This window comes from Dioscorea cayenensis, chromosome 12, assembly GCF_009730915.1.
Source record: "Dioscorea cayenensis subsp. rotundata cultivar TDr96_F1 chromosome 12, TDr96_F1_v2_PseudoChromosome.rev07_lg8_w22 25.fasta, whole genome shotgun sequence".
Taxonomy (NCBI): domain Eukaryota; kingdom Viridiplantae; phylum Streptophyta; class Magnoliopsida; order Dioscoreales; family Dioscoreaceae; genus Dioscorea; species Dioscorea cayenensis.
In genome coordinates this window covers 19,245,771-19,273,577 of record NC_052482.1, presented here as the reverse complement: position 1 = coordinate 19,273,577, position 27,807 = coordinate 19,245,771, and the positions used below count along the sequence as shown (strand labels likewise).

The following is a 27,807-nucleotide window of genomic DNA, read 5'->3' as shown; positions in this document are numbered from 1 at the left end:
AATACTTTTATTGAAATAATGGCAAAATTCAATACACACTTAAAATTTAGCATTACTCTATGTAAACAGTTTAACCACAGTGATTAGAGGCTTAACAAAGGCAGAAAAGAAGACAGAATACAATCCCAAATTCTGAGAACAACCATAAATCCAAGTCATGCAGCTATTGTAGATGTGCACATGTTACATAGACAACAAATAAGTAAAGCCATCACTTCATATAATTAAAGACAAAGCAAAAGATGAAAGTTAAAATGTGACTAAACACATGATAGTATGATACTAATGAGCATGGGCAATGGCAGTTCCTTCTGACATCAATAAAGCATTGCATATTTAAACAGGCCACATAGACAACACTCAACAATGTTGGTAGTGAAAGAGCAAATGAAACTTATATTGGGCTAAAACCTGTCACAGGTACATCAATGAACTACGTCGAGGAGTATTAAACAGGGTTTAAAATATAAAATAATAAAATAACCTTCATATCAAAATCTTACAGTGACGACAGCACGGTGTTTACCTGTCATGGCATGTAACACTTCCCGAGCTATACCACCGGTTCTTGCTCTAACATTAGATCTTGAACTAGCTCTCTAACCATAACCTCCGTCGCATAATCAAGTTAGAGGTCAAGGCAAAAATATGATTGTCAAATTTCTTGAGCATGGCTTACATTCAAGATTGAATAGGAAGCTGGAGCAGCACTAAAGAAATTTACATCATTGTGCACAGACAACTATCCAAAAACTCGTCATCAGAGTCACTTGAATCACTGTAAACCATAAACAAATTGTATCAAGAAAATGAAAAAAAAAAGACCATGATGCTTATATTTATAAAATTCTTTGTATAGTTTTCCATGATAAGTGGAGAAATTAGTTCAATCCAAAGGTTAAGTCAGTAATCTAGCGCAGCGTTTGCTTCGAGAAAGTTATGAAGATAGTTATGAGAAGTTGCAATACAGGTTTAGTTTAGAGAATTGGATAACTAATTGGGGAAAGGAATATGTCACACACCATACCATTAGATACATCTGATCTTATTGTAAGCAATGTTACCATAAAACAGCAATTTGCACAGATCAGAATAGGATGTTGATTAACTTTTAGAAAAGCTTAGGTGATGCCCATGTGTGTGTATGAATGATCATCAAGAACATCAGTGGGCAGCCATCAAAAGTATATAAAACTCCTGATAGTAGAACACAAGAAGAAAACCACAGGCAATCGTCTTAGACATATGCATGACAGAACGAGCACTAGAGCAATGTATAAACAAGCAGGATTTGGGAATTATTTGACGCATGGCACCTTTAAACCTGTTTCAAAGAAAATATGTGAACCAAGGACACCAGACCATAACAACTGTCTCTATTAGGTCCTTCAACAAAAGTGAATAATAGAGTAGATCAAAAGACTCAAAACCAACATGAGAAGGAAGAAAAGTGAAAATGAACTTGAATTGCCATCTTAAACAACACAGCTCATTAAAATCCACAAGCACGAAATAAACTAATTACCTATTTCTGCATATCCTTACCATCGAAGTAGTAACTTGATTAACTTAAAAAATCTTAGGGTGATGTACATGCGTGTGGTTAATGATCATTAAAAAAAAAAACTACAACATCATGTCAGCGTCCAACCATAAAAAGTGCATAAAACTCCTTATAGTAAGGCCCAAGAAGAAAATGACAAGCAATTGTCTTAGCTATGTGTCTGGCCACCAAAGCAATATAACAAGGAAAGAAGCAGGCTTTGGGATTTATTTGATCAATAATGCCTTACAAAGTCTTGTTTCCATCAACTTTTCGTTAATTTTTCAAGCACTCAAAATGCATTTTCAAAAGAAGAATGTGCAACAAGATGATCATGCACCATGAAAAATTAAAAACAACCACTATTAGGTACTTTCAAACAAAAGTGAATACTAGAGAAGATTCAAGTCATCAAAACCAACACAAGCAGGAAGACAAATGAAAATGCAATTCGATCACTATCTAAAAGCAAAAACAGACCATTGAAATCCACAAGCACATAATAACTAGTTTCCTGTATACATGCGTTCATCCATAACTTATCTGTTCATGCTCATCAAGGTAAATATTTATGAGAAAATCTAATAACAAACAGGTATTAAGAGTTGCATCTAAAACTGATGAAATAAGTATAAGGGAAAGACCTTAGCTGGTATTCCAACACTTCCACAAGTTTACTCCCATTACGGTCTTTCCACTGAACTCTCCTTCTGGTCTTCTTCTTCTTCTTATTCCTCATTATCCCCCCATTTGAAGCAACCTTTGGGAAAAGAGCATCATTCTCCTCTTCGTTCTTCTTCTCAATCTGATCAACAGCCTTCAAAGAGTTTGAACCACCAAAATATTTCTTTCCTTTCCCCGAAATAGAGTTTGCAATCTTCGACCCCATTATTTTCCCCCTCAAAGATTGAAACTTTGGAAGCTTATTCATTCCAACAAGACAAAATAATCAACAACTTGTGCAAAGCCATAATCTTGCAGAATTAGAACCCTGATCCCATCAATTCACAGTGAAATCAAAAAACAAATCACTCAAATTCTTCCCTAAAATCAATCAAATTTCTCTTATCCAAACACCATGAAGCCCTCTCCAATCGGCAGAACCCAGGGATCAGAAAATCAAACCCAAATACACAATGCTCTATCATCAAAACAAAACAAAAAATGAAGCAAAAAATAAGGAAAAATAAACTCGATGCGAAATATCAATATTCCAGCGAACCGTAAGCGAAGAGACGACGGAAAAAGGGTCGAATTGCTGATGAAATCGGATCAAATCGAAGAAAATTTTCACTATGCGATAAAATTAGGGTTTGGATTTGCCCCCAAAACGGAAGGCGGGAGGAAAACTAATATCAATCTGCGAAATTAATGGAACTAAAACACGATCATGGGATAACTTGTGCTGCCAACCAGCCTTTGCTTAACCTGTTCCTTCAACCCTCAACCATGAGATAATAATCTAACGGCTGACCCTCGATCTAACAGTTTCGGATCCTCACAAAGAGGATCAAAACACTAGAACCCGAATCCGATAACAATAACAAAACTCATATATCAACAAATTTGCAGCAAATAAATGGCAAACCATAAACTTATACAGAAATTAATAAGAATGTTTAATCAGCAAACAATAACTACAATCAAACAAGTTAAATATAGATTTAACCTGATAATTAGGCTTAATTGAGCTGAAGATTACATGCAGCAATGGAATCAAGAAGCCAAGTATGAGACACTGCATGAGCACCAATTTCAGCAGCAAGAGCTTCAGCATCCTCAGTTCTCTTCTTCAAAACATATGAAATCATCTGATCAGTGTTGCAACCTTGTGGAGGTTCAACACTATAAACAACAAATAGTTTTGAAGATGTTCCATTGACTGTTGAGGATTGAACGGGTTGTGCATCAATTTTCTGCAGAATAACTCCACCAGCAGCTAAAATCAAGTCCTCAAGGTAGCCTTTGTAATAAGGCATGTAGTATCCACTTAAGTAAAAGCTCAAACCGAAGAATAGTTTCGGTGCCTGCATGTGAAAAATACGAAAAACTTAGCCATAACATTGATTGCAGAAATTATTAACTTGTGTGGAAATGGGGAGAGACCTTTGTCATTGCTCTTGTTCTTCCAATTCTAGGACCATCAAATGAGCCATTAACATCATGAGTGATTTCATATGGTTCTTCTTCAACCGGGGTTCCAGCTTCTAGGCAAGCCTTGATCCCTGTGAATTTAGACATAACATGAATAATGTTGGAAGAATAGTCGGTGAAAAGACTGATTGAAACAATTAAAAAATGCTTACAGTCTGTTCTTAACACCCATTTTCCCTCCAAAATGGCCATGAGAACTTTAAGTGTTCTGCTGCATGCACCGTGCTCATTGGTGGATGCAATGACATGTGTGATTTTAGGTTTCCATGCTTTGGCTATTGTTGCACCAGTCAGTCTAGCAAATTCATTCAGAAGAACCTGTACAACATTCAAGAGTTAAGATTATTGTTTTCATGGAATTTAAGAGAATTTTCTGTTCTGAAAATTTAGCATTTTCACCTTTTCATCTTCGGAGAGAGCTGATCCAGAAAGAACCCATTGAGAGGTAACAAAAGTTGAGGTCGTCCAAAACCCATTGCCTCCTTCCTTTGTCAATGAGGTGAGATTGTCAGATGACTTGCAAGAATCACTGGTGAAGGGAATAACACAAAAGGTCAACTTCATGCATGCATGTATATAAGATCAACAAGGAAATTAGAGAAAAAAATTCATGCCTTTCCATAGATGGATGCTTTTCCTGGGTCTTCTTTTTTGCCTTTGATCTATCACAAGGCAATCTATGTGAAGCATGAGCAGGGCAAAGCAGCAGAAAATTTTCCTGAAACAGCCAGAGATGAATAATTTTGGTACTAACAGTACTCTGATAAAGAAGATGTCCTAGATGCTTACATAATCCCGACGACATCCCGAGATCCCAAAAGCACAAGGAACATGAAAGCTTTTTCGGCAACTCCTGACATAGCAACCAAGAGCCGCTCCCTTCATCCCACAGCTGCTGCATTTGATCTTAGCAGCACGGCTTAACTCTGCTTCCACATTCATAGCAATGTCACCAGCAAAATATATTTGTGGTGCCCTGATTGAAGCAAAGATTAAAAATGGGCAAGAAGTTTTAGTGGTGAAACAAGAAACAAATATGAACAATTGGAAATTCCAGGATGCAAATTTAGATAATTTTTATTAATAAAATAATAATTAAAGCATACCATTCTATGCACTGTTGATGAACATGCAAAACATCAGGTGACGGATGGTTTTCATCGACTGGTGTTCCATTAAGATAATGAAGCATTTCCCCAGAAGCCTAGTAAAAAATAAAGAACTCAAATCAAATCTTCCACATTGAAATGAGATTGGAAATTGAGTTTTCAGTAAATATACAAAAAAGGAGAGTATCAAGTAATTCAAATTCTAAATGTTCAAATAAAGAATTTATGGGCAAGGATATTATCACCTCAGTGACTTTGAATGAATGACAGAACACGCATTCAGCAGATGCTTCTGTGGCCACAAAGGTAGAAATCAGACAGTGGCTGACTTCTAGGTAGACTCTCATGTTCATGTTCAGAGCCAGCAATAAGTGCTGGCATGGCCTTGACATTGATGCCAGCTCTATCATCTCCTCTGCCAAGCTCCTTGTCTAGTTTCTGTTTCTTGGATTCTCTTAATTCGTCCTCTTCCAATTCATTGGCTCCAACAACATTTAGATCTTTCCTTATTAAACGGTTCTCAGGAACAGCCTGGCTTTTCTGAAAATAGTTTAACCACTGTGTATGACTAACAAAGCAAAGGAAAAGAGAAAATGCATATGGACATATTTAAAAACATACAGAGATATGATGCCGGATATGAATACATGGTCACAAATAATTAGGATAAACAAGCATAAAGAGGAAACTAGCATGTTGAGGTGAAAAGCCTTAACTCTGAGAAACAAGGGCATGAACAGGAGTGGAGTTACTCACTCGACACACTTGTGCCCTCACCCTAGATGAGCTAAGATTCAAACCCATTTACTCAACAAGACACAAATATTTTACACAGGGACCTAATCCTAATGGATCAAGAAATGTTAGTGAGAAACAAGAATATGAAATCCATGACATAATCCAGGACTTTTTAAAATGCTTTCATGTCATGCTTTTAACACAGATAAGATAATTAATGGCTTACAAGGTCACTTCCTTGGTCGTTACTTTCATGATCAGAATCTTTCAAGTCACCAAATGACGGGGGACTATAAGGCCCTTCTTTGTTGGCAAAAGCTAGCTCTGCCCTATTGTCCTCTCTTCCATGAATCACTTGTTCATTGTTATCTATCTCCTTCATGTTAATCTTGTTGGCAATTATATGAGTGCATGACTGCAATGCCAATTTAGCCACTGATTTTTCCGTTAAGCTATCTGCTCTGTTGTTGACAGAACCTGGACTTTCATTCGAAGGTGTCTTCAATTCTAAATGCAAAAAATAAGATATGTCACTCACTTATCATTGTAGCAAAATCCTAGGCCACATTTCAAGGATTAAGTCCGGTACCTGAAACATTAACTTGAGATCCTCGCTGCAGAAGATTGACCCCAAAAGCAGTGCTCATACTCTTATAGATGGTCACCATTGTTTCCATATGAATTGAAGGCCTTATCCCTGCAAAAAATTTCTCCAAGGTTATGTAAAATTAAAATAGGATCAACAAAACATTTCCATGTATATGTAGAAGAGAGACAGACACCTTCGCAAAGCAATGTTGTGTTACAAACTGGACAACATGTTCCAGTATTAGTTGGCTTCTTGATGCAATGACTGAAGATCAAGGAGTCAGAACAAACATATTATAAGTACAACACATCACCAATCAATACTACTAAATTTAAATTTAAGAAAAACATCAAACCTGCAAACTATGTGATCACAAGGCAACAGTTGTGGCACACTCAGCAAATTCAAGCTGCACAAGATAATTGATTACCACGGTTACAACACAACAAAATACCAAAAAAAAAAAACTCATTAAGTACGTGATATTAGGATTCATGAGCATCAGTACAATGATCCCCTTTTCCCCTTTTCGCATGCAAATTAGTTACAAGCTAGAACCGCCAACATGTGCAATCATTCAGACAAAATCAACAGGATTTTTGGCAAAAAATTATTTTTTGTGAACTTCCCACATCAGGAGGGGAAATTATTCCACAATATATATATATATATATCCTCTGAGAGGAAAAAAACAATTACACACATACAATGACCTAGATTAAAAGACAAAAAAGAAACTAAAATCAATTGACATAGTTAACATCCATGAAAAGGAACAAGAAAGATTAGATGATAAACAAAGATTACAGTAATAGTTTCAAAACTGATTCAAAAAACAATGAATAAAAAAACAAAGACGATGAAAAACTTGGATACCAGATGGGGCATTTCAGCTCCAGCTCCATTTTCTGGAGATTGAGCAGCAGGGGATTCAGAAACCCTCCTCAGACTATGGTAATCCGCCATTGCCTTCTCCCTTCCTCTCTCCGTCCCTCGTCTGTGGATCTAGGGTTTGAAGACTTGGAGCTTCATCAAGGTTTTAGAATGGCGAATCTGGCGGGAAAATTCGTGATTTTGCGAATAGTTTAACTCGTTTGGAGCGCGCGGGAAACTCGTCATTGAAACCCCAAATTTGCGCGGGAACTATTCGGTTGATTGGCTGATTAACACACTGTGCTTTGAGATTCGTGCGTTGTTTTTAAAAATTTTAAAGAAAAATAAAAAAGATTTGTGTCTATGATTTTTGGGAAAAAAAAAAGACAGGTTTTTGTGGGGTTCCGCAGCCAATGGAGGATGATTTTTACGTTTTGTTTAATTGAACTGGGCCCTGTCGAGTGACGAGTGATGAGCTTTCAGATTAATCAGAGTGTTTGGTTTCATCGAACCCGGATCCCGAGTGGTAATTTGACAACTTCGGGCTTCATACCCATTCACTTCGCCAAAAACCTTCGCGACTTCGTCACTTCACGAACATCACGCGACCTTTTTAACGATCTCTGACTTCCCCACTATGACATTCTTCGGCGTTTCTTTCATGACGCCATCTTCCATCTTCTCCACTTCGGCATTCTTCTAGGGTTTTTCATCTCCGCCATTTTCTCCATCTTCTCCCATGGCCTTTTGGCTTCGCCCTCTTCTGTGGCATATGATTTATTAAGTTTAAAAATATCTTTTTATTTCACTTATTTTTCAAAATTTGTAAAACCAGTAATGATAAAAGCAAAATCGTTCATTTATATTCATATAGAAAACTGGCATGCTGAGGAAAAAAACATTAATTTTTAACATAACTTTTTTTAAAATTATTTTAATTTATTTTTTTATATATAAATTTTTTAAAAAAGATTAATAAACTTTAAAAATATATATATGCTTTTAAAGTTTATGTCATAAATTGATTTTATAATAAAATGACAGTTTTGTCTATATAATTTAACACTATTAATAGTTTAATAACGGTTTTTTAAAATTTAAAAAATTACACATCATTAAAAAAAAATATATATATATATATATATATGTCCTTATTTCATAAAAGTTGAAAACCACAAGGTTATTTATTTTATTTTATTTACTTTTTCACAAAATTTTACAAGAATCCGACCCGTTAATAGCCACGCCCGTTTAATCGAATTCGGATTTTAGAGTAGGATCCGACCCGTTAACGCTACACATTCGATTAAACGCGCATTCGCTAAAAGCTTCATTCATGTCGGCTATTTCCCTCGTCGGCGCCCATCTCTTCGTCTCTCTCCCCAAATCTCTCCGTCTAGGGTTTCGATTTCACGTCCGAGCGGCGATGTCTTACCGTCCTAACTACCAGGGAGGCCGACGTGGAGGTGGCGGAGGCGGGCGTGGGCGTGGTGGTCGTGGAGGTGGCCGTGGGGAGCAGCGGTGGTGGGACCCGCAGTGGCGAGCTGAGCGACTCCGGCAGATGGCTGGCGAGGTGGAGAAGCTGGATGAGAATGAGTGGCGAGCTAGGATACAAGAGATGAAAGAAGGCGCACAGGAGGAGCTAGTGATCAAGCGGAATTTTGGGCGCGAAGGACAGCAGGTCCTCGCTGACATAGCTCGGCGGCAAGGGCTTCATTTGTAAGTTCCCACCGGTTGTTTTGTTGTTTGATTATTGGTTTTAGTGTTGAAAGTTAGTAGCTTTGTTTGTGTTCTTGTTTTTGGGAAGAAAGTCATGCGTATAATAAAGGGAAGACTCTCGTTGTTAGTAAAGTTGCTTTGCCGGATTACCGTGCTGATCTTGATGACCGCCATGGGTCGACGCAGAAGGAGGTATTCTTGAATGCTGCCCGTTGGACAATTGAAGTTGAATTTGTTGTGAAAGATTGCTCTTTTGTTTTTTATTTTATTTTATTTAGTATTGATTTACTAATGAACATTGTAGATTAAAATGTCATCAGAGACTGAGAGAAGAGTTGAAAATCTCTTAGCAACAGCCAAGGGAACAGAGGTGGTTAATAATTCTAGTGGCCCATCAAGTAGTGAAATGAAACAATCCTTGCATGATTCAGTATCAAGTAAAACAGAGGCATCATTTGATGATACTGCTGCTAAAGAGAAGTTTAGTATTGAGCTGAAGAACTTGCAAGACTCTAGGAAGGTATAGATAGAGATTTTGGGCACTTTAATTTTGTGATTTCTCAGTTTGAGTTGCTCTACTTGATAACTTATGGAACACCTGGCTTCTGCTTTTTTAAGGCATCACCTAATGCAAAGGCAATGCAGTCTTTCCGGGAAAAATTACCTGCTTACAAGGTGAAAGATGAATTTTTGAAAGCTGTCAGAGACAATCAGGTACAATGCGGTCACATTGATAAGAATTGCAGACAGTGGTTTCTTTTTCCAGCAAATTGCAATTTATGATATATTTCATATGTTTTGTCAATTTTGTTTCTTCTCACTTCTCTATTAACCTATTCTCTTTGTTCTGCAAGGATGTCATCCTATATTTTTAGTGCCTTTTGAAAATAGTGAATGCTGCTGTTTGAGTTTGGCAGAAAGCTTTCATGAACATATTGTCATCTCTGAATAAACTGAAGAGGACCACATAAAATGCTATCTGTACTAAAATTTCTAAGAGGAACTCTTAGATGGTATTATAAGTAGCCTAATTGTACCTTAAGCATATTGCTTTGACACTCATAAATAACATAGTATGATATGATATGATATGATATGGTATAGTTGTGCTGTTCCTTCGGGGTTGCTGATGTTATTTGCTAATGATAGGTGTTGGTAGTTTCTGGAGAAACAGGGTTGTGGTAAAACCACACAGCTACCTCAGTTTATTCTAGAAGAGGAAATATCCAATCTTCGAGGGGCAGGTTGCAACATAATTTGCACACAACCTCGTCGTATATCGGCTATCTCCGTTGCAGCACGAATTGCTTCAGAAAGGGGCGAGAATCTTGGTGAAACCATTGGTTACCAGATCCGTTTAGAAGCAAAACGTTCTGCACAAACCCGGCTTCTATTTTGTACAACTGGGGTTCTGCTTCGTAGACTGGTATTTGGACATATCTCTTGATGCAACATGTGCTTCAGTTTAACTGAGGATGTAACTGATAGTCTATGCTTTTGCTTTTGTATCCTCTCCTTGGCCCATATTCTGAGTACATAATCTCTAGATTGTTCATTTGCTGAGGAAAAATGCTTTAGAACCTTGTCTTACTGTTCAGATGGGCTTATAATGGCAGATTCAAGAACCAGACTTAGGAGATGTCAGTCATTTGCTAGTGGATGAAATTCATGAAAGAGGAATGAATGAGGATTTCCTTATTATAATTTTGCGTGACCTTCTCCCGCGTCGTCCAAATCTTCGACTTATTTTAATGAGTGCCACTATAAATGCTGATCTCTTTTCAAAGTACTTTGGAAATGCACCAGTTATACACATCCAGGTATTCTTATCCTAAGTTTACAGCTGGATGCAGCCACTTCATTTCCTCCTTAAAGATGTTTATTTTTTATTTTATTTTGATGCTTGTTCAGGGACTGACTTTTCCTGTGGCGGAACTGTTTTTAGAAGACATACTAGAGAAAACACGTTACAAGATCAAATCAGAGTATGACAATACGCATGGCAACTCAAGAAGAAGGAGACAGCAATATTCTAGAACTGATCCATTGACAGAAATGTTCGAGGTAAGCAAGCATATCTGAATGTCTAAACTTTTTCTGCCTGCCAAATCCTTTTTATGTGTTGACTTCTTTCTTTGCATGCGCTCGCCTAATAAGAGAAAAGCCTCATTCATTTTTTTAGTTTAAACTGCACTTTTTTTAATGTTTCATTGACTTCTTTTTTCTTTCTTTTTTTTTTTTGGTTGGCAAGTTGTGTATTTTATGCTGCATATGATAGTAGTGAAGCCATTGCTTATACTAGGCATTTTTTATACATATTCTTTAACATTTAAATGCATTGCATGAATCTGACATGGATTCATTTTAAGGTTTTAATTTTGAAATAGGATAGTCTGGTGGATGAATTAAGTATCTTTGCATGTTAGATTGCTGGAGTCACATTGAGTTTTGTTCTCAGGCTACCCAGCTTTTCTGATCAAAACATAAAACCATACCTGAAATATATGTACAAGTCAGATATGAGTAATAGCTTCTAACATAGGTTCACCTAACCTTATTAGAAGGTTGATTAGTTAGGAGCAGATTTCTTATGGAGTTTCAAAGGTGATGACAAAAAAAAATAATGATAAAAAAATAAATGTATAAATCATCATAGAGAAGCTTTCATGATGTGCACATCATCATCTTCTGTTATTTGTTGTAGAATTTTACAAATTTTGGTGAAGACTTTTAAAATTTTTTCAAATGCATTAAGATTTTATTCCTGTATGTTATTGCTTCCTTCTTTATTAGAATATCCCTGAACTTTGTTTCCTTTGTGTAGGAAGTTGATATTGATAGCCAATATAAAAACTACAGCATATCTACCAGGCAATCTCTTGACTCTTGGACTGGTGTACAACTAGACTTGGGTCTCGTAAGTGATTTGTGAATTTTTAACCATTTGATGAGATTATGAATTCTTGGAATATTTTCAAAGCTTTACATGTGATTTACGCCTTCTCGCAGCTTCTCTTTATTCTTGCATATTTACTGATTTACTTGTTAGCCAATGCTTTGGCATGATAGCTATTGTGTTCTTTATAACTTGGGATATACAGTTATGAGGAAAACCATTCTAGAAACCAAGACAAGATTTGTAATCGAAATAGCTTACAAAGCCTGTGCATTCTTGACAAAAGAGAATCTGTATGTGCGCTTTCTGTAATATCATATATACATATACATGTGTGTGTGTGTGCGCACGCACGTGTGTTCATGTTTATAGCTTTGAGTTATCATAGGGTGGCTTCATCGTCATCAGGTGAATTTGTCTCTCTATGTCCCAGACAATTACAGAATAATTACGGAAAAGATTATGTAATTAAGTTATGAGCGAGAAGTGGAATCTCCTCTAATACAAAGTCACTTGTAGACACACTTTTTTTGTTTGTATACTACTTTTTGTATGTGGATAGCCAGTAGCTAGTATGAATGCAGTCATGATACTCTCAAATTTATGATGCTAAATTTAATTAGCTTTAATGTGTACTTTTAGGTGGAAGCAGCAATAGACCATATCTGTCGCAATGAAGGGGATGGAGCAATACTTGTTTTCCTTACTGGTTGGGATGAAATATCAAAGCTTCTTGAAAAAATTAAAGCAAATGCATTTCTTGGTAACTCTAGCAAGTTTTTAGTCCTCCCACTGCATGGTTCAATGCCTACTGTCAATCAACGAGAGATTTTTGACCGTCCACCAAGTAACATGAGGCAAGAAACTTATTTTTGGCTCTTGTCATTTCTTTGTTTCGCTTACTTATTTAAGCATAATGAACTTGTTAGATGCAAGCCAAACATGTTATCTAAGGGCACAACTCAACCCAAAAGCTTAAGCTTAAGCTAGTTGTATCCATATTTTACTTTAACATGGCATTAGACCTTGGCCTGTTTGGGTAGTTTATAACATGGCTTTTTAAAAGAAAACTAGAATGTATCAAGGGGGTGTTAGAGTAACTAATAGTCCCAAATCGGTTAATTTGTAAATTATGGATATGAATATATAAGCTTGGGTTTATCATCTTTATCGGCTCACGTTTTTTGGTTGAATCTGGACTAGATAAGGTGTTTGGTTTTTATCTAACAGGACTTAGTGTTCAGTTAGGCTTAAGGATGCCAAAAGTACTCATTATTATTAGCTTTTGGGTGGGTGTGCATGCTTGTGTTTACGGTTTTTTTAAAAAAATAAACTGCACAAGGTACCTTCTCCCTTCTTGTATGTTTTTATATGCGCACTTTGTAAATGAAAAATGTTATGTTAAGAGAAAGGCCATTGCTTGTGGTAATCCGTATCATGAATGCTTATAAATTTCACTTTTATCAGGTCCCAAAAAAATTTTTCACCTCCAAATGTACTTGTGGTAGCTGTATTAAATGTGGGTTCCAAATGTGTTTTTCATCATGGAAGGTTTCTAGGTTTCCATGAATATTCAAGCACTAACAATTGCATCATGGAAGGTTTCCATCATATGAAGTTTTTTCCATCATGGAAGGTTTCAGATTTCTAGGTTCCCATGAATAATTAAGCACAAGCAAGAACATGATTATCGATAGTTCGATTGGGTTGAAATTTTTCTAATTTTGTGTCATAATACTTGCAGTCCAAATTTAATATTAATCAAAGCATGGCGTTGATAAACTAGTCATAGTTTATTAGGTGATGCTGGGTTTGATGTTGGAAACTTTATTGTGGATGACTTTGAGGGAGTGTATTCCAGCTGCATTTCACTTCATTATGAAGTTTCCATATTGCTGCTTCGATCATTCTTTTCAGACACTATAGTATTCTTATGATTGCAACAAGGCTGAGACAACTATAAATTATGTCAATAATTGCAGGAAAATTGTCTTGGCCACAAATATTGCTGAAAGCAGTATTACCATTGATGATGTTGTGTATGTCATAGATTGTGGCAAGGCAAAGGAAACAAGTTATGATGCTTTAAACAAACTTGCATGTCTACTGCCTTCCTGGGTATCAAAGGCTTCGGCACACCAGGTAATAGAATTCCTTGAGCTATCCCTATGATTAGGTCCTGAATATTCTTCCATCTTAAGTTCTCATCTATAATTTCTGCTGCTAAGGCTATTGGTATTTATACAGAGGAGAGGGCGTGCAGGGCGTGTTCAACCTGGAGTTTGTTACAGGCTGTACCCCAAAATTGTCCATGATGCAATGCCCCAGTATCAGTTACCCGAAATTCTTCGAACTCCACTTCAAGAGCTTTGTCTTAATATCAAAAGTCTCCAACTTGGTGCAGTTGCAACATTCTTATCCAAAGCACTTCAACCTCCTGATGCACTTTCTGTCCAAAATGCAATTGAACTACTTAAAACAATAGGTGCTTTTGATGAAAGGGAGGAACTCACTCCTCTTGGTGGGTAATTGTTATTGTAACTACAGGATAAGATTGCTGTAATGGCATGGTAGGCTTCATGTGATAGGGGTTCTCATTGTCTTCATTTCCAACTGAAACAGGTCATCATCTCTGCACATTGCCTTTGGATCCAAATATTGGAAAGATGCTTATTATGGGGTCTATATTTCAGTGTCTAGACCCAGCACTAACAATTGCTTCTGCTCTTGCACATCGTGATCCATTTGTCCTTCCAATAAATAGAAAAGAGGAAGCTGATGCTGCAAAAAGATCCTTTGCTGGTGATTCTTGCAGGTCTGTTTGTCACTTTACTGAGTTGTGTTTCTTTTTCGACCACAATAAAAATAGCCGATGTATCTTTTCTTGAACCTCATGATAATTCCTCCAAATTCTTAGGATTGTTATATGAAAATCTGAATAATCTTTTTGTAGTGACCATATTGCTCTTCTAAAAGCCTTCGAAGCATGGAAAGATGCAAAACGAAGTGGTCGGGATCGTGCATTCTGTTGGGAAAAATTTTTGTCACCGATTACATTGCAAATGATGGATGACATGAGGAACCAGTTTTTCGATCTATTATCTGATATAGGCTTTGTCAACAAAGCAAAAGGAATCAAGGTATGCCTATGCATGGAATTTCAATTGTCTGATTTGGCATTGCTGTTCGTGAAATATCTAATTCATTATTTTGAAAGAACACTCCTTCACTGAAACCTACTATTTGGGTTAACTTGTCTAATTGTGGATGTCTTAATTTTGTATCCTGTTTGTTTGAAGAAGATTTTATTTCTTTGGATTCAATCTATAATATATTGGGACAATGCAGATAGCAGTGGTTGGGGAAGCATATGTAAGAATATTTTTTAGTTTTCCTCTGCTTCAGCTATGATTTTCAGATGATGCTTATTTTATTAGATATTTCTACATTTATCATATTGTTTTTCTTTTAACTTTGTTAGGGTTTTTTCATAAAGAATTTTCATCCTCTCTTCTAGCAGTTAAGAATCTAGTCTCCATACTTGTTAACAAATTATATCATAAAGGGAGAAAGCTTTATGTATTCCTAGTCTCAGATTCATCGTCTCCAATGCTATTAAAGTATCGTGGTACCAAATACGTTTTATTTATGTATCATGCCTTAAATTCTTATGAATGTTTTTCTTTTTGCACCCATTGAAACATTGACTTATGTCCTTCATTTCAGTCCTATAACAAATATGGACATGATCTAGAAATGGTGTGTGCTATTCTATGTGCTGGGCTTTATCCTAATGTCATCCAATGCAAGAGAAGAGGCAAAAGGACGGCATTTTACAGTAAAGATGTCGGAAAGGTGGACATCCATCCGTCTTCCGTAAATGCAGGGATCCACTTATTCCCATTGCCTTACATGGTTTATAGTGAGAAAGTAAAAACTACAAGCATCTACATCAGGGACTCAACAAACATATCTGATTATGCTTTACTGCTATTTGGAGGCGGCCTAACACCCAATAAATCAACCGGGAGCATCGAGATGCTTGGAGGGTACCTTCATTTTTCTGCATCAAAGAGTGTGTTGCAACTGATTCAGGTAATCAATTTTCATAGTTGAAGATGATGGAATGGTCTTTTGTTAAGTTTCTGTTTTTCTTCTTGCAAAGTAAAATTCAATCTGATCATTAAACGAAAGCTTAGAAAAAAGTTTGTTTTGGTTTGACATTGTTTTTTTTGGACAGAATTTGAGGGCAGAACTCGACAAACTATTGCAAAGGAAAATCGAAGTACCAGGGCTTGACATTTATGCAGAGGGCAAGGGTGTGGTATCAGCAGCCACTGAATTACTGCACAGCCAAAATGTTTCAGCAATGAAACACTGAGTAACAATTGAAGTCTTGGCCTTAACTTCATGTATTTTTTCCCCTACTGCCATTGGTAAGAAACCAGATTTCACATGACTTATATCAGTATATCTGTATAAATGATCACAATCAATCTTGATTTTCACTATGTTTTTCTATAAATTGCAGGTTTGGCAGAAATCAAATCATTATAACATTTTCACTTGGAGATACAACCCACCGGAACATCGGCATTTAGAGCAGCAGTCAACTCTATCCTATACAAACTATTCTCTTATTTCCAACTCTTGTAGTATAACATTAGTTTCTTATGCTCTCTATATTTACATTATGTGATAGACTGAAAGATCTTTTCTGCTTATATATTAATGAAAAACTAATACTCTAATTCTTTAGAGTTATAATTATCATGCTACAAAGTAAAAAGTGATTATAAAAGTAGTGAAATCTACACATGCATCCAATGCAAGCAAAGTGTTAAAAAAGAGTCAGGCATGCTCACGGGAGTGTTTTGATGTTTACCCAGAGATGCAGCAGCTTTAACCACAACTCAAAAAGTTGGATTCCATATGAGATAAGAAACCAGATCACACCAATCAATCAAAATTTTTTTAAAAAACACAACTAGTTATCCATTGCTAGAATGACACCAAGTTCTGAACATAATAACAATATTAATACCTGGCAGTGCACTCCCATTCCCATATAAGTGGAAACAGGAAATATGGATTAATTTATAAACACAAGCAATGAACACATAATTGGGGTCACATTTATTTAACAAAGCAGGGCACTATTGATAAAATACAAGAGTCTGGTGTTAAACAAAGGAAAATTAAAGATCATGGACCACTAAAAAAGATCTGTTAGAGAGAAGGTCTGAAGAATAATGTTGTCCTTTTGTATAACACATCAGCTCTGTATGTTACACAGAACATTAGACTACACTATCATTCTAAAACTACTGATTTTTTTACAACAAGAGAATTTGGCAGGTCGGCCGGCCGACGACACCACCGTCGTTGTTTGCTCGCATCTGCAAACCCACCCTCCATGAAAACACTGGGCAGAGATTAATGGAGAAGTTGCAGGAGATGATGTGAATCCTTGATGACATTATCTTAATTCTTCAGGCGTCTAGTTTCACCCATTCATATCGGCCGGGAAGCGGTAAATCGTTTACCGGATCAAAATTATACCTGCAAAGGAAGGTTAACAAAAACAAACAAAAGGTTTCAGGAATTAAGATTATGCAATCTTTTCTCAGACATCTACTATCAAGCAAATAAAGAATTATATTGGGATTGTTATGGAGTGTATACTTCTCCATAAAGACCCTTTGCTGTAATTCTTCTGCCCTGGCAAAGAACTCTTCCATCTCATGAGTAGTTGGGTAGTTCCGACGACTTGAACTCAGTATCCTTCGACTAGATACACCTGAGTTGGACACTCTAGTTGTAGAACCAGGAGTTCCTATTGTTTCTGAATTCCTTATCAGACTGCATGGTGTTGTTTCCCTTGCACTCCTGCAATTAGAAGTGTAAACAGCCTTACCATTAGCACTCTCACATAAATAATAATAATAGTAATTTATTAAAAATCATTATTATTATAATTTCACCCCATTTACCAACTGTCCATAAATTGAGTCCGTATGATTTATGGGAGTAAGCCTTTTCATCCTAATAAGATTAAAGATCTAAGCAAAAGGTACATAATAAAGAAGTGTAGTCCATTCCCTTCTAAACAAATAAATGCAACCAAAAGAGCATCATTGAAACCAGTAAAACAAGTTTGAAACGTATCCATTTCAAATATCTAGTTATGAAGATGAAGACCAGTAGGACAAAATTTTGACCTTATGCATGTCAATGGGCAGAGAAAGCAACAAAGGCAGTACTGAAAAATTTAAGTCACATGAGCATCTCTGAATTGATATGATTGTTCACGTGGTAAAATCTGAAAAAATAGAGGGAAAACACTTGAATACTTGAGATCAAATCAGACTAGAACACATGAGGACAACTTAATGATCACATAGAAAAGGTTTTTTGCATAACATCAGATAAGAATGTTTAAATCAAATTGGACAATTACCAAAATAAGGCAAAGATATCTAATTGAAAGAATGGCCACATAGCTACAACAGGCAACACCCTGGATAGCCTTATGATCTAAGTCACTTCATATGAATTTTTGTGTAATTTGTGTGTGGACCTGACCTTAATTCATCGGCACAACGAGAAACTGGTCCACAACTACTACCAAGCCAAGTCAATGTGCCATAGACACCATGACCATCACTATCAAGAGAACTTGCACTTCTTAGCATACCAATCAACAAACATCATGTCAGCTTATGTTCCTCCTGGTTAAGCTAATCCCAAGCCGACATCTAAACGGACAATGCAAAAGGTTGCAACACAGACAACAGACCAAAGTGTTACTTGACCTTCATACCAAACAAAGAAACAAAAAGAAAGAGTCATTACCATGTACCACAGAGTACTGTGTACTCTGTACCAATGGTTGCACTAATGCAAATTTCATCCAATTTTTTTCATACAACTAAAATGATCAGGAAACAGCAGACTAAATGCATTTAGCTGATTGAGTCATGCTTTTATAGACTAAATCAAAAACCCACTTTCAAAGCTTGAAGGAACAATGGACTAGATAGAGAAGGCAACACAAACAAGCAGTCAGTTACAGTAAAAAAATAGGTGCTTGCATTTAATTTAGGATTTACTGAAATGAAGAAAATCCAGCAACAAGACATAAATGATCATCAAAGGAAGGGGGGCCTCCAGGACCCATGTTAACAGAAACAGCACAGAGTCTCCCTAATGCTGAAGACACAAGACATAACTTCATAAATCTTGACATGACGAGGGTAGGGCTATAAGGAAGCAATGCAAGGAGAACTCTTGCTCCAACAACATCAAACAAAGGAACACATGACAATGAAAGAAGTGAATGAAACCATTCTCGTTTTCACACAGCATCAGAGTCTCACCAAGACAGACAAATATAACAATTTCAAGCAAAAGATAGCGGCCCTACATTAATGACTTCTTGCAGTGCTAGAGATTATTAGCAAGTGTGGAAATAAAGATAAAAAGAAGGAATTCACGAAAAGAGATGAACATGAACTCATACAGCCTGAGAGAAGAAGAAAAGCCTACACAAACTCCAAGTGGAATCCATGCATGATGTTGAAAACATGCTTGAGAAAACCCTAGCAATAAAAAATATTAGGACTTTGAAACCATTTATGGCAAGGAACTGGTAAAACAACTTTGAAACATTTACCTGAAAATTTTAGATTAGCATGAAAAGCTCAAGGAAAATCATTTACCTGACAATATACAACACTGTTGTGAAAAATGGTTATTTTCAAGCAAAAAAACACCAAAAAGGCCATTTTGATTGATGGATTTCAGGAAAACCAAAAATTTATAGAAACCTAAATCCAAAAAAAGCAAAAGAATCCTGAGATTAAAAAAGGAAAAAATAAAGAAACTAGGCACGTAGGTAAACAAAAATACATTAAAAAAAGAACCTTTCTGCAAAAGAAAAACCAAAGTTTTTAGCAATTGAAACAAAAAGAAACCAAATCACCTTTTACAAACCCTAGAAATTTCAATTTTTCCCCCAAAAAATCAGACAACGAAACCCTAATGTACCCAAAGATTAAAAAAAAACAGAAAAAAACGAAAACCCATCACTTGAATCAAAACAAAGACCAGACCCTAATCTTTACAAGCAAAACAATCAGCAAAACACGAAGAAAACCCACCTATCCCTCTCTTCAACCTCAAGAACATTCTCCCCAAACGAAACCTCAACGCCGCCATCAATCTCCAGCGAAGGTTCATCCCTGCAAGAACTCAGCGAGACAGAGCCAACAGACACCGACTTCGCCGCTGCAGCGGCAGCAGCTCTACCCCTAGGGTTAAGCTTAGGGCAAGAGTCAGCAACAGCCTTTCTCAAGGCGGCGACTTCGAAGTTGAAGGTATGAAGACGGCGAAGGTGGATCAGACGACAAATCAGAGGGCTTCTGGAGACGCTGGAGTGCGAGAGTGCGTGCCCTGGTCCTGACGCCAAGGGAGGACTGGTTTCCGACCTCCATGAGCGCTACCTCGCCGCCGGCCTTGGTTTTCTTCATGTATTTTCCCATTATCCCGGCCGCTATTCCGGCGAGATAAAGAATAGGAATCAGGGAATCAGGAATCAGGGAATCAGGGATTAGGAATGAGGGAATAGGGTTACTCTTATTCCGGTTTTGGGAGGGAAAAACAAAGAAAGGAAAAGGGAAAGAGAGAGTGGTGTTAGTCTCTTAAGTAGATGGATAGATATAATAGAGAGATTGGAATAGCATGGAGGGAGGAGGAGGAGGAGGATAGTGGATGATGTAAGATAGAGAAAAAAAAAATAGAGTTTTGATTTTTTAGATGGTATTTATTTATTTATTTATTTATTTATTTATTATATATATATCTTGAGATGAGAAATTGAGTTTTTTCAATATATTTTATATTTATATATATAAAATAAGTACTTAGATAATTTTCTTTTTAAAGTATATTTTATGATCCAATCGCTCTCAATATTATTTCTTTTTTTTTTACCGTTTTTGTACTGTTTTGAACTGTTGTACATTGTTTTTTTATTGTTTAATGGCTTTTCAATGTTATTTCTTTTTTTACTGTTTTTATACTGTTTGTTATTGTATATGAATCATAATAACTATCAAATGTAAATCTACCTGTTGTTGTAGTGTCCCTAGATTTAAAATCTAATGACGTTCCTAAATGATGTTATATATATATATATATATATATATATATATTTTACTTCCATTCATTATTATTGTTTATTGTATTGTTTTCCTGATTATGTATTGGGAGGTAGTTTAATATTTTAACCTTTTGTAAAAAGAGTCAAGTGCGTTATTGATTTACTATTTTTTTGTTTTAGTATATGTTTTTGTATTATTATTTTGGGAAATTTTATAATTTTGGGTATGTTTTATTGGAATATTCAAATGATTTTAATTTTGGGCTTGACTTGTTATTTTCTTTTGATATGTAAATCTTGTTTATATGGTGCATTTAATTGAGGAATATACAGGATGTGGTGATGATAGAAATAGATTTTTTTTTTGTATTTATATTTGCTGTATCTTGTAAAATCTCGTATTTATGTAATATCAGATTGGTAAAAATATACTACTTGTAGATGGATACGCTAATAAATTGAATGACTGGAATTTTTATTAAAAAAAAATTTATATAACTGTGAGCGAATATATATTATTGAGTTTTATATTACAAACTAATGATTTTTTAATCTATTAGTATTAAATCTCTTACCGAGGTTATTAGTATTAATCTATTAGTATGTAATCTATTATTTGCGTTATTGAGTTTATATACCCATTTATTTTGTCAATTCTTAATCTTTCAATTTTACATCACTTTCTCATGAAGGGTTTATTAGTCACACTTGTTATTTTATAATTATTTATTTTATTTTTATGTAACATATAATTTTTTTAATTAATTAATTTATTTTAAAAATTAAAGAAATCAATTTTATTTCCACATATATTTATGTATAGGTGTTATAAAAATAGAGCCCATTCCAAAGGAAATAAACACATGGCACAAATTTTAAAACACTAATAAATCAATTAGTAATGAACCTTTATAAGTTCAGCTATTTAACTTAAATCAAAATATGATTTTGGGTGATATTTTAGTGATTGAATTTATCACAAGATTTTGGAGAGATGATAAAAAAAAAGGAGAAGTTTGGTAAGTTTGGAAAAGAAATGGTGATGACAAGCTTGACAAGTCAACATTGGATTCTCTCTGAAAATGACCAAAGTGGATAAAAGCTATTAATTTATTAGTTTCTCTCTCTTTCTCCCTCTTTGAATTCCTTGTGAGTTTTCCCACCATCCTTCAAATAAATAAATAAATAAATAAATAAATACTTCTTCAATTTTTAGTTAAAAACTTAATTAAGTTAATTTAGTTTAGATATAAATACTTGTTTTTAATAACATATTTGTAGAATATTGTTATTCCATGAAAATTATAGGTTTTTAAAAAATTTGTCAACCTTATGTGCACCACCAATGTAAAAAAAATAAAAAATAAAGCAAAAAAATCAAATAAAATATATTTAATTAAAATAAAAAAATATGATAATTTTGGTATATACAGAGTGGGGTTTGGAACTTTTTATTTTATTTATTTTATTTTAAAAATAAAATATAATTCATTGTGGGAAAACTTGCAATACTGACATTAGTTTGACTCAAGTAGCACTTGCAAGAATGTTACATAGTTACATATAAATGCTCCTTATATTTTTCAAAAATAAATTTACTTATTTATTTATAAAAGAGAAAATTCAACATTAAAATTCTTCCCATTAATTATAAATTTAAGGTATATATTTCCATTTTTAATCTCATATCATACAATTAATTTTATTTTCTAATATTATTTTTTGTCAAATCCATGCAATTAAAATAAAATGAATATTTATTTAAGTATTTGAAAATTAGTTTTTTGGTAAAATCTTAATTATGTATACAAGAAAAGTAATAAATAAAAATACACTTGATAACTTGATTGGTTAATTCTAAAAAAATGAAATTATACTTAATTGCTTTATAAGTGAAATTAAATAATAAATTAAATTAATTGAAGATTTATTAAAAGAAAAAAAATTTAATGAGGACAATCATATGATTTCAATCTCTCTCTCTCTCTCTCTCTCTCTCTCTCTCTATATATATATATATATGAAAATAGAAGAATCCTATGCATGCCTTAGAATGAGAAATCAAACACGGCATCCAAGCAACGTTAATTTACTCATTCCCGCCAAAATACAAATTTCCCGCCAAAAACGCCCGTTAAACCTGTTTCTTTCCCGCCAAATTGGCTACCCGCCAAATTCTCTCGTGTCAAAGTCCCTTAAACCCTAACCCTAACTTACCGCCTCAAAACCCTGCCACTATTTTAATTCTTTCACCAAAATTTTTATTAGCAGTTTAAAAATGATGAATGATTGAAAATTATTAGAACCAAACTATACTATATTATCTTATTATGTTGACCAAAGACATTAGATTTGACCAGACTAGTAATCAATGGGTGTATGCGCACGCAAAGAACTCTCCTAGAGAGCCTGTCTCTATTAATAAGGTCACATTCAACAGCCAAGCACCCTTACCTTTGGCAAAAATAAATAATAGAATTTATGTCTTATTTATACAAAAAAGGACCCAAAGATTACGTAATTTGTTTTTCTGTTGTTAAAAAATATTTTTTAATTGTGAATATGAAAATATGTTATTTATATTCATGAAGCAATTTGGGAAATAACTTTTGTTTTTAAAAAAAGTAATAAATAAAATAAATAAATAATTATGGGCCAATACATGGAGATCTCCAGGGTTGGGCCACACGACCATTGATATCTATTAATGGCCCCGGCCCACCCAATGTACTAATTTTGATTGGTTGAAGTTTGCATGCCAAATTGTATTTCTTTAGCTTGATTGATTACATGGAACTATAATTTAATTAATTTTCATACTATGAATTTATATTTTAATTCAAAATTTTTTCTTTATTTTTATATTTTATTTATTTATTTTTTTTTTTTAAGACTGGCATAACAAGGATTGTAAGGAAATATTTCAAAAAAGAGGATTATAGTTCTCTACTTTATTAGTTTTACTTGTCGCTTCTGTTTTTTGAACTTTGTACTATCCTATTTCTCTCTTTTTTTTAATAAATTAGTGGTTTATCCACCTTATAAAAAAAAAAATTTGAAAAGTTAAATGAACTAAATCGTCTCAAAGATCAACTTTGTAACAATATTCCTCTCACAACTCAAAAAAAAATTGAAAGCTCATTCATATTTTAAATTGAAGTTTCAAAGAATGTTTTATAATAATTGATATATCATTGATAAATTGATAGTTTAGCGGTAGCACATCAAAAGTGGTGAGAGTTTGAAATCTTGCTCCAGTTACACTGTTTATCAGTACTATTTTTATATTGTACACTAAGATATAGCATTGTTCAATATTATTCACTGGTTCTGATGTATGTTCTCTATAGGAAGAATAATATTTTCTCCTCCACAATTGCATAGTAAAAATATTTTATTCATGGGAGTTGTTAAGTCACTATAAATGATGCGGCCTCCATACTAGCATGTGTATTTGACCGCTCTTATCGGTTTTTTGTTTTTTTTTTTAACTTTTTAATAGTTACACTTTCTTTTGTTTTTGTGTGCCATGAGAGGGTTGTCAAGTACATCATGCCGTTACACATGAGTGGGTTAAGATTTTGTCTCTCCTTTGTGTTTTTCCTTATTTTCACATGGATTGAATTGAGTTTTGATGATACGAAATGGATATGATGGTGCATAAATGAAATACAATCCAAAGTTGGCCACTAACTTGGAAAAAAAAAGGCATGATGAGGGAAAAAAAAAGTTCATTTTGTTTGCTTTAATGCAATGATATAACATCATGTTCCAATGCCCCTGAGCACAAACTTTTTTCAGTTTTAGATTCATTTTGATTTGCATTCAGAGAACAGTATAGTACACTCAAAGTTAATTGGTTAAAGAAAAGCATCTTTTTAGTTATATTTGCTTATGCTATGTTTGGATTAATTAAGCATCAAAAAGAGGAAATAAAAGAAAAAAAGAGTTTCGGAGGACCATAGTGAGTCATTCTCTCATTTGGATACATTGTTTTAATTTAATAAAAAAAAAAGGGTTAATTTTAACTTCTACAACCGTCCGAAACCTCATTTTTTTTCTAACCACTCCGATTTGCAGAGTTGGAGAAAAATAACCTCCTAAAATTTTATATTTTTTAAAATAACTTAATACTCTTAATTTTTAATTAATTACATAATATCATTTCATAAAATCCATTGTTATCGGAGAATCTATAAATTTAAGAGAAATAATAAAATTTGTTTAAAAAAATTAAGTTAAAAAATATAAATAAATCACTTTAGTGATTATAAAAAAAAAAATGATCCAAATGCAAAAAATCCAGTGTTTTTTGTTTTCAAAATGTTTAATTAGGATGCTGCCTGGTATTGATTTGATCATTCCAGGGTAGTTTTGATAAATAAAATTGCCTTAAAATCATTTAGACCATTATATATTTTTGTAAGATTATTTTTTTTTTTTAAAAAAAAAAAGAAGCCCTTTTATATTATCCAAAGACAAAGTCAAGATGTGGAAAATAACTAAAACTGAAGTGTAGCGTGCAAACCGGATCTAACAAACACATCTATTTATAGAACAGTTAACAACAATAAATAACATTTTATAGAATCAATTAATTAAGGTCAGAAGAAAGAAAAGAAGCACCTAAGTTCAATAGCATGGCATTCACTCTAAAGCATGGTTTGATTAGTGTTAAACCAGTGATGATCACCGGAGTTAACCAATTTGGCCGGCCGACGATGCTCTCCGTCCGTCGGTGTTTGCAGGCGAGATCTTTAACGTGAAAAAAGCATGCCATGCATGCATGCATGCATGCAGTTTATCATTATTCATTGAATTTTACTTTACATGTGTCTTTATATATATATATATATATATATATATATATATATATATTTTAAACAGGCCAGTGGTGAACAAGATGTTAAGAAGTGTGTGAATGATGCTGCAGGAGATGCAAAACAGAAGGCAGTTGATATCAAAGAGAAGGTTAATATGGCTGCTGATCAGGTATATATCATACTATATATACATACATGCACACATACATACATACATATATATATATATATATATAATGAATTCCTCTTCATTAATTTATTTTTCTTTTAATGTTAATATATTCAGAGAAATATATATAGCTAGCTAGCATCCAAATTTAATTTATCAAATTGTACATATATATATATATGCGTGTGTGTGTGTGATGAAACTGATGAATGAATGAATGGATGAATGAATGATGGGAATGAAGGTGATGGACAAAACAAAGGAGGTGGCAGGGAAGGTGAAGGAGGTGGCACAAGACTTGGGAGAGAAGGCCAAGCAAACGGTGCAAGAAGCTTGGGACACAGCAAAGGACACTACCATAAAAGTTAAGGACAGTGTCACAGGAGCAGCTCATGAAGCTGAGAACACTGTTAAGGATAAGGCTCATGATGCCAAGAACACTGTCAAGGACGCTGCTAATGATGCCAAACGTACCATTAACAATAACTAGTAGTTCTTCTCCGTTCTGACTTCTATAAATCACTGTGATCTTATATTTATATCAATTTTGATATCATGTTTTGAATTTTTTTTTTGTTTTTTTGGTCATGTACTTTTAATTTCTGTGGTTTCATTTTGATTATTGGAATCAAGATCATATATTTATTTTGAGTTATATATATAATATAGATATATATACATAAGAAAAGTTTTTTTTTTTTCAGATCAAAGCTATTGATAAACTGAGATTACACTAAATGTTCAAAAAGTAGAGAGAAGTTAATTAGCAGATAATCAGACATACATGAACACCTTGAATGAACAAGTCTCAGAAAAAAATCAACAAATTTACCCCACAAAAAAGGAAATGTGGAAGGAAACAATGCAAAGAGATGAGAACACAAATTTAAAGATCACTAAAACCTACAAAGTAGTGTTTTCTGTCTTGTATTCATTGATGTGAACAATCAAAATGTCAAACATGCATGCTAACAATCCAAGCTAGCACAATTCACTATTCTGATACAGACATAGTTTCAAGTGTGGCTATCTCTGATTTAATTAAATTAAAGTGGGATTCTTAGTAGTGTTATCTATATATATAAACTGTTTGCAATGGAGAGTTTCTATGAAAGATTAATGAGCTAGAATGTATTGAATATGATAAATTGTATCCCTTGTGCTCAACTTGTTGGAGTTCTAGCTAGTTCATGCAAATGAACACTATGAATCCAAAAGAAACAGACATCAGAGTCAATATAAAACTAATTTTAGTATACACATCAAATGGATCAAGTATCACTCATTGAAATTTAAATATCACAGCTTTTGACAGGAAGTAAAAAATTAAGAATCTTATTATTCTCATAAGATTTCTGATTGAAATATACATGCAATTGCTATGCACACCCAATGACAGGAAAGCAAACCAAATCATTCTGGATAAAGTGTGCTCATTATATCTAGCTAGGGGTGGACATGGGCCGGGCTGGGTCGGGTTTGGGCTCAGCCAAATACGTAACCCATATATTCGGACTGAGCCATGTCGCCTAAATTGCTTGATCCAAACCCGACCCATTTGATCATTATTGTGCCTAGGCCCAGACTTTCAAAAAAATAAATAATTTTTTTATGTAAATAATTGAAATAACTAAATAAAACTACTACTACAACCCCTAAAAATTTTTTTCAAACATTTATACAACACAAAGATTATAAATATTTACTCTTTTCAAGCTCTATTACTATTATATATATATTTATAATATATATAATTATATATATATATATATAATTATATATTATAAATAATATATGATATATATTATTTATTTATTCGGTCTGCCGGCTCATGGCCTAAAATCTATCCGACCCAAACCCACCAACTAATCCACTGAAAACATTTGAGACCCTCAACCCAGCCGCTAACTTTCTAAACCCTAGCCCTCAGATACTGGTCCGGGCCAGCCCATGGGTCGCCCGGCCCATGTCCACCCCTATATCTAGCTATTGTACTTCAGAACAAAAATTTTCTATCAACTACTAACAGAA

At 34.3% G+C, this 27,807-nt stretch overlaps 4 protein-coding genes across 4 annotated transcripts; 2 read left to right on the top strand and 2 right to left on the bottom strand.

The window, feature by feature from the left end:
- Nucleotides 1-705: 705 nt before the first annotated feature.
- LOC120273270 (BRCA1-associated RING domain protein 1-like) lies at nucleotides 706-7,563 on the bottom strand. Its single transcript, XM_039279897.1, is given in 16 exon segments — nucleotides 706-778; nucleotides 3,213-3,570; nucleotides 3,650-3,768; nucleotides 3,850-4,015; nucleotides 4,097-4,226; nucleotides 4,312-4,415; nucleotides 4,487-4,673; nucleotides 4,804-4,901; nucleotides 5,052-5,192; nucleotides 5,194-5,346; nucleotides 5,771-6,051; nucleotides 6,134-6,241; nucleotides 6,327-6,397; nucleotides 6,489-6,542; nucleotides 7,010-7,073; nucleotides 7,560-7,563. Coding segments are annotated over 15 exon segments (2,025 nt in total). The 3' UTR covers nucleotides 706-778; nucleotides 3,213-3,225.
- A 795-nt stretch (nucleotides 7,564-8,358) lies between these two features.
- LOC120273708 (DExH-box ATP-dependent RNA helicase DExH1) lies at nucleotides 8,359-16,364 on the top strand. The gene is given in 17 exon segments (XM_039280403.1): nucleotides 8,359-8,725; nucleotides 8,818-8,917; nucleotides 9,030-9,245; nucleotides 9,344-9,439; nucleotides 9,875-9,898; nucleotides 9,900-10,151; nucleotides 10,342-10,545; nucleotides 10,637-10,789; nucleotides 11,550-11,642; nucleotides 12,264-12,478; nucleotides 13,604-13,763; nucleotides 13,869-14,142; nucleotides 14,244-14,436; nucleotides 14,575-14,761; nucleotides 15,348-15,716; nucleotides 15,862-16,057; nucleotides 16,153-16,364. Coding segments are annotated over 16 exon segments (2,970 nt in total). The 5' UTR covers nucleotides 8,359-8,432; the 3' UTR covers nucleotides 16,003-16,057; nucleotides 16,153-16,364.
- A 370-nt stretch (nucleotides 16,365-16,734) lies between these two features.
- On the bottom strand, nucleotides 16,735-20,383 carry LOC120273002 (cyclin-dependent kinase inhibitor 5-like). Its single transcript, XM_039279643.1, is given in 4 exon segments — nucleotides 16,735-17,183; nucleotides 17,307-17,510; nucleotides 19,784-19,969; nucleotides 19,971-20,383. Coding segments are annotated over 4 exon segments (654 nt in total). The 5' UTR covers nucleotides 20,165-20,383; the 3' UTR covers nucleotides 16,735-17,113.
- A 5,041-nt stretch (nucleotides 20,384-25,424) lies between these two features.
- Nucleotides 25,425-26,266, top strand: LOC120273269 (uncharacterized protein At4g13230-like). Its single transcript, XM_039279896.1, has 3 exons — nucleotides 25,425-25,518; nucleotides 25,718-25,776; nucleotides 26,021-26,266. The coding sequence occupies exons 1-3, from the start codon at nucleotides 25,425-25,427 to the stop codon at nucleotides 26,264-26,266; spliced, it is 399 nt and encodes a 132-aa protein (XP_039135830.1).
- Nucleotides 26,267-27,807: the final 1,541 nt, after the last annotated feature.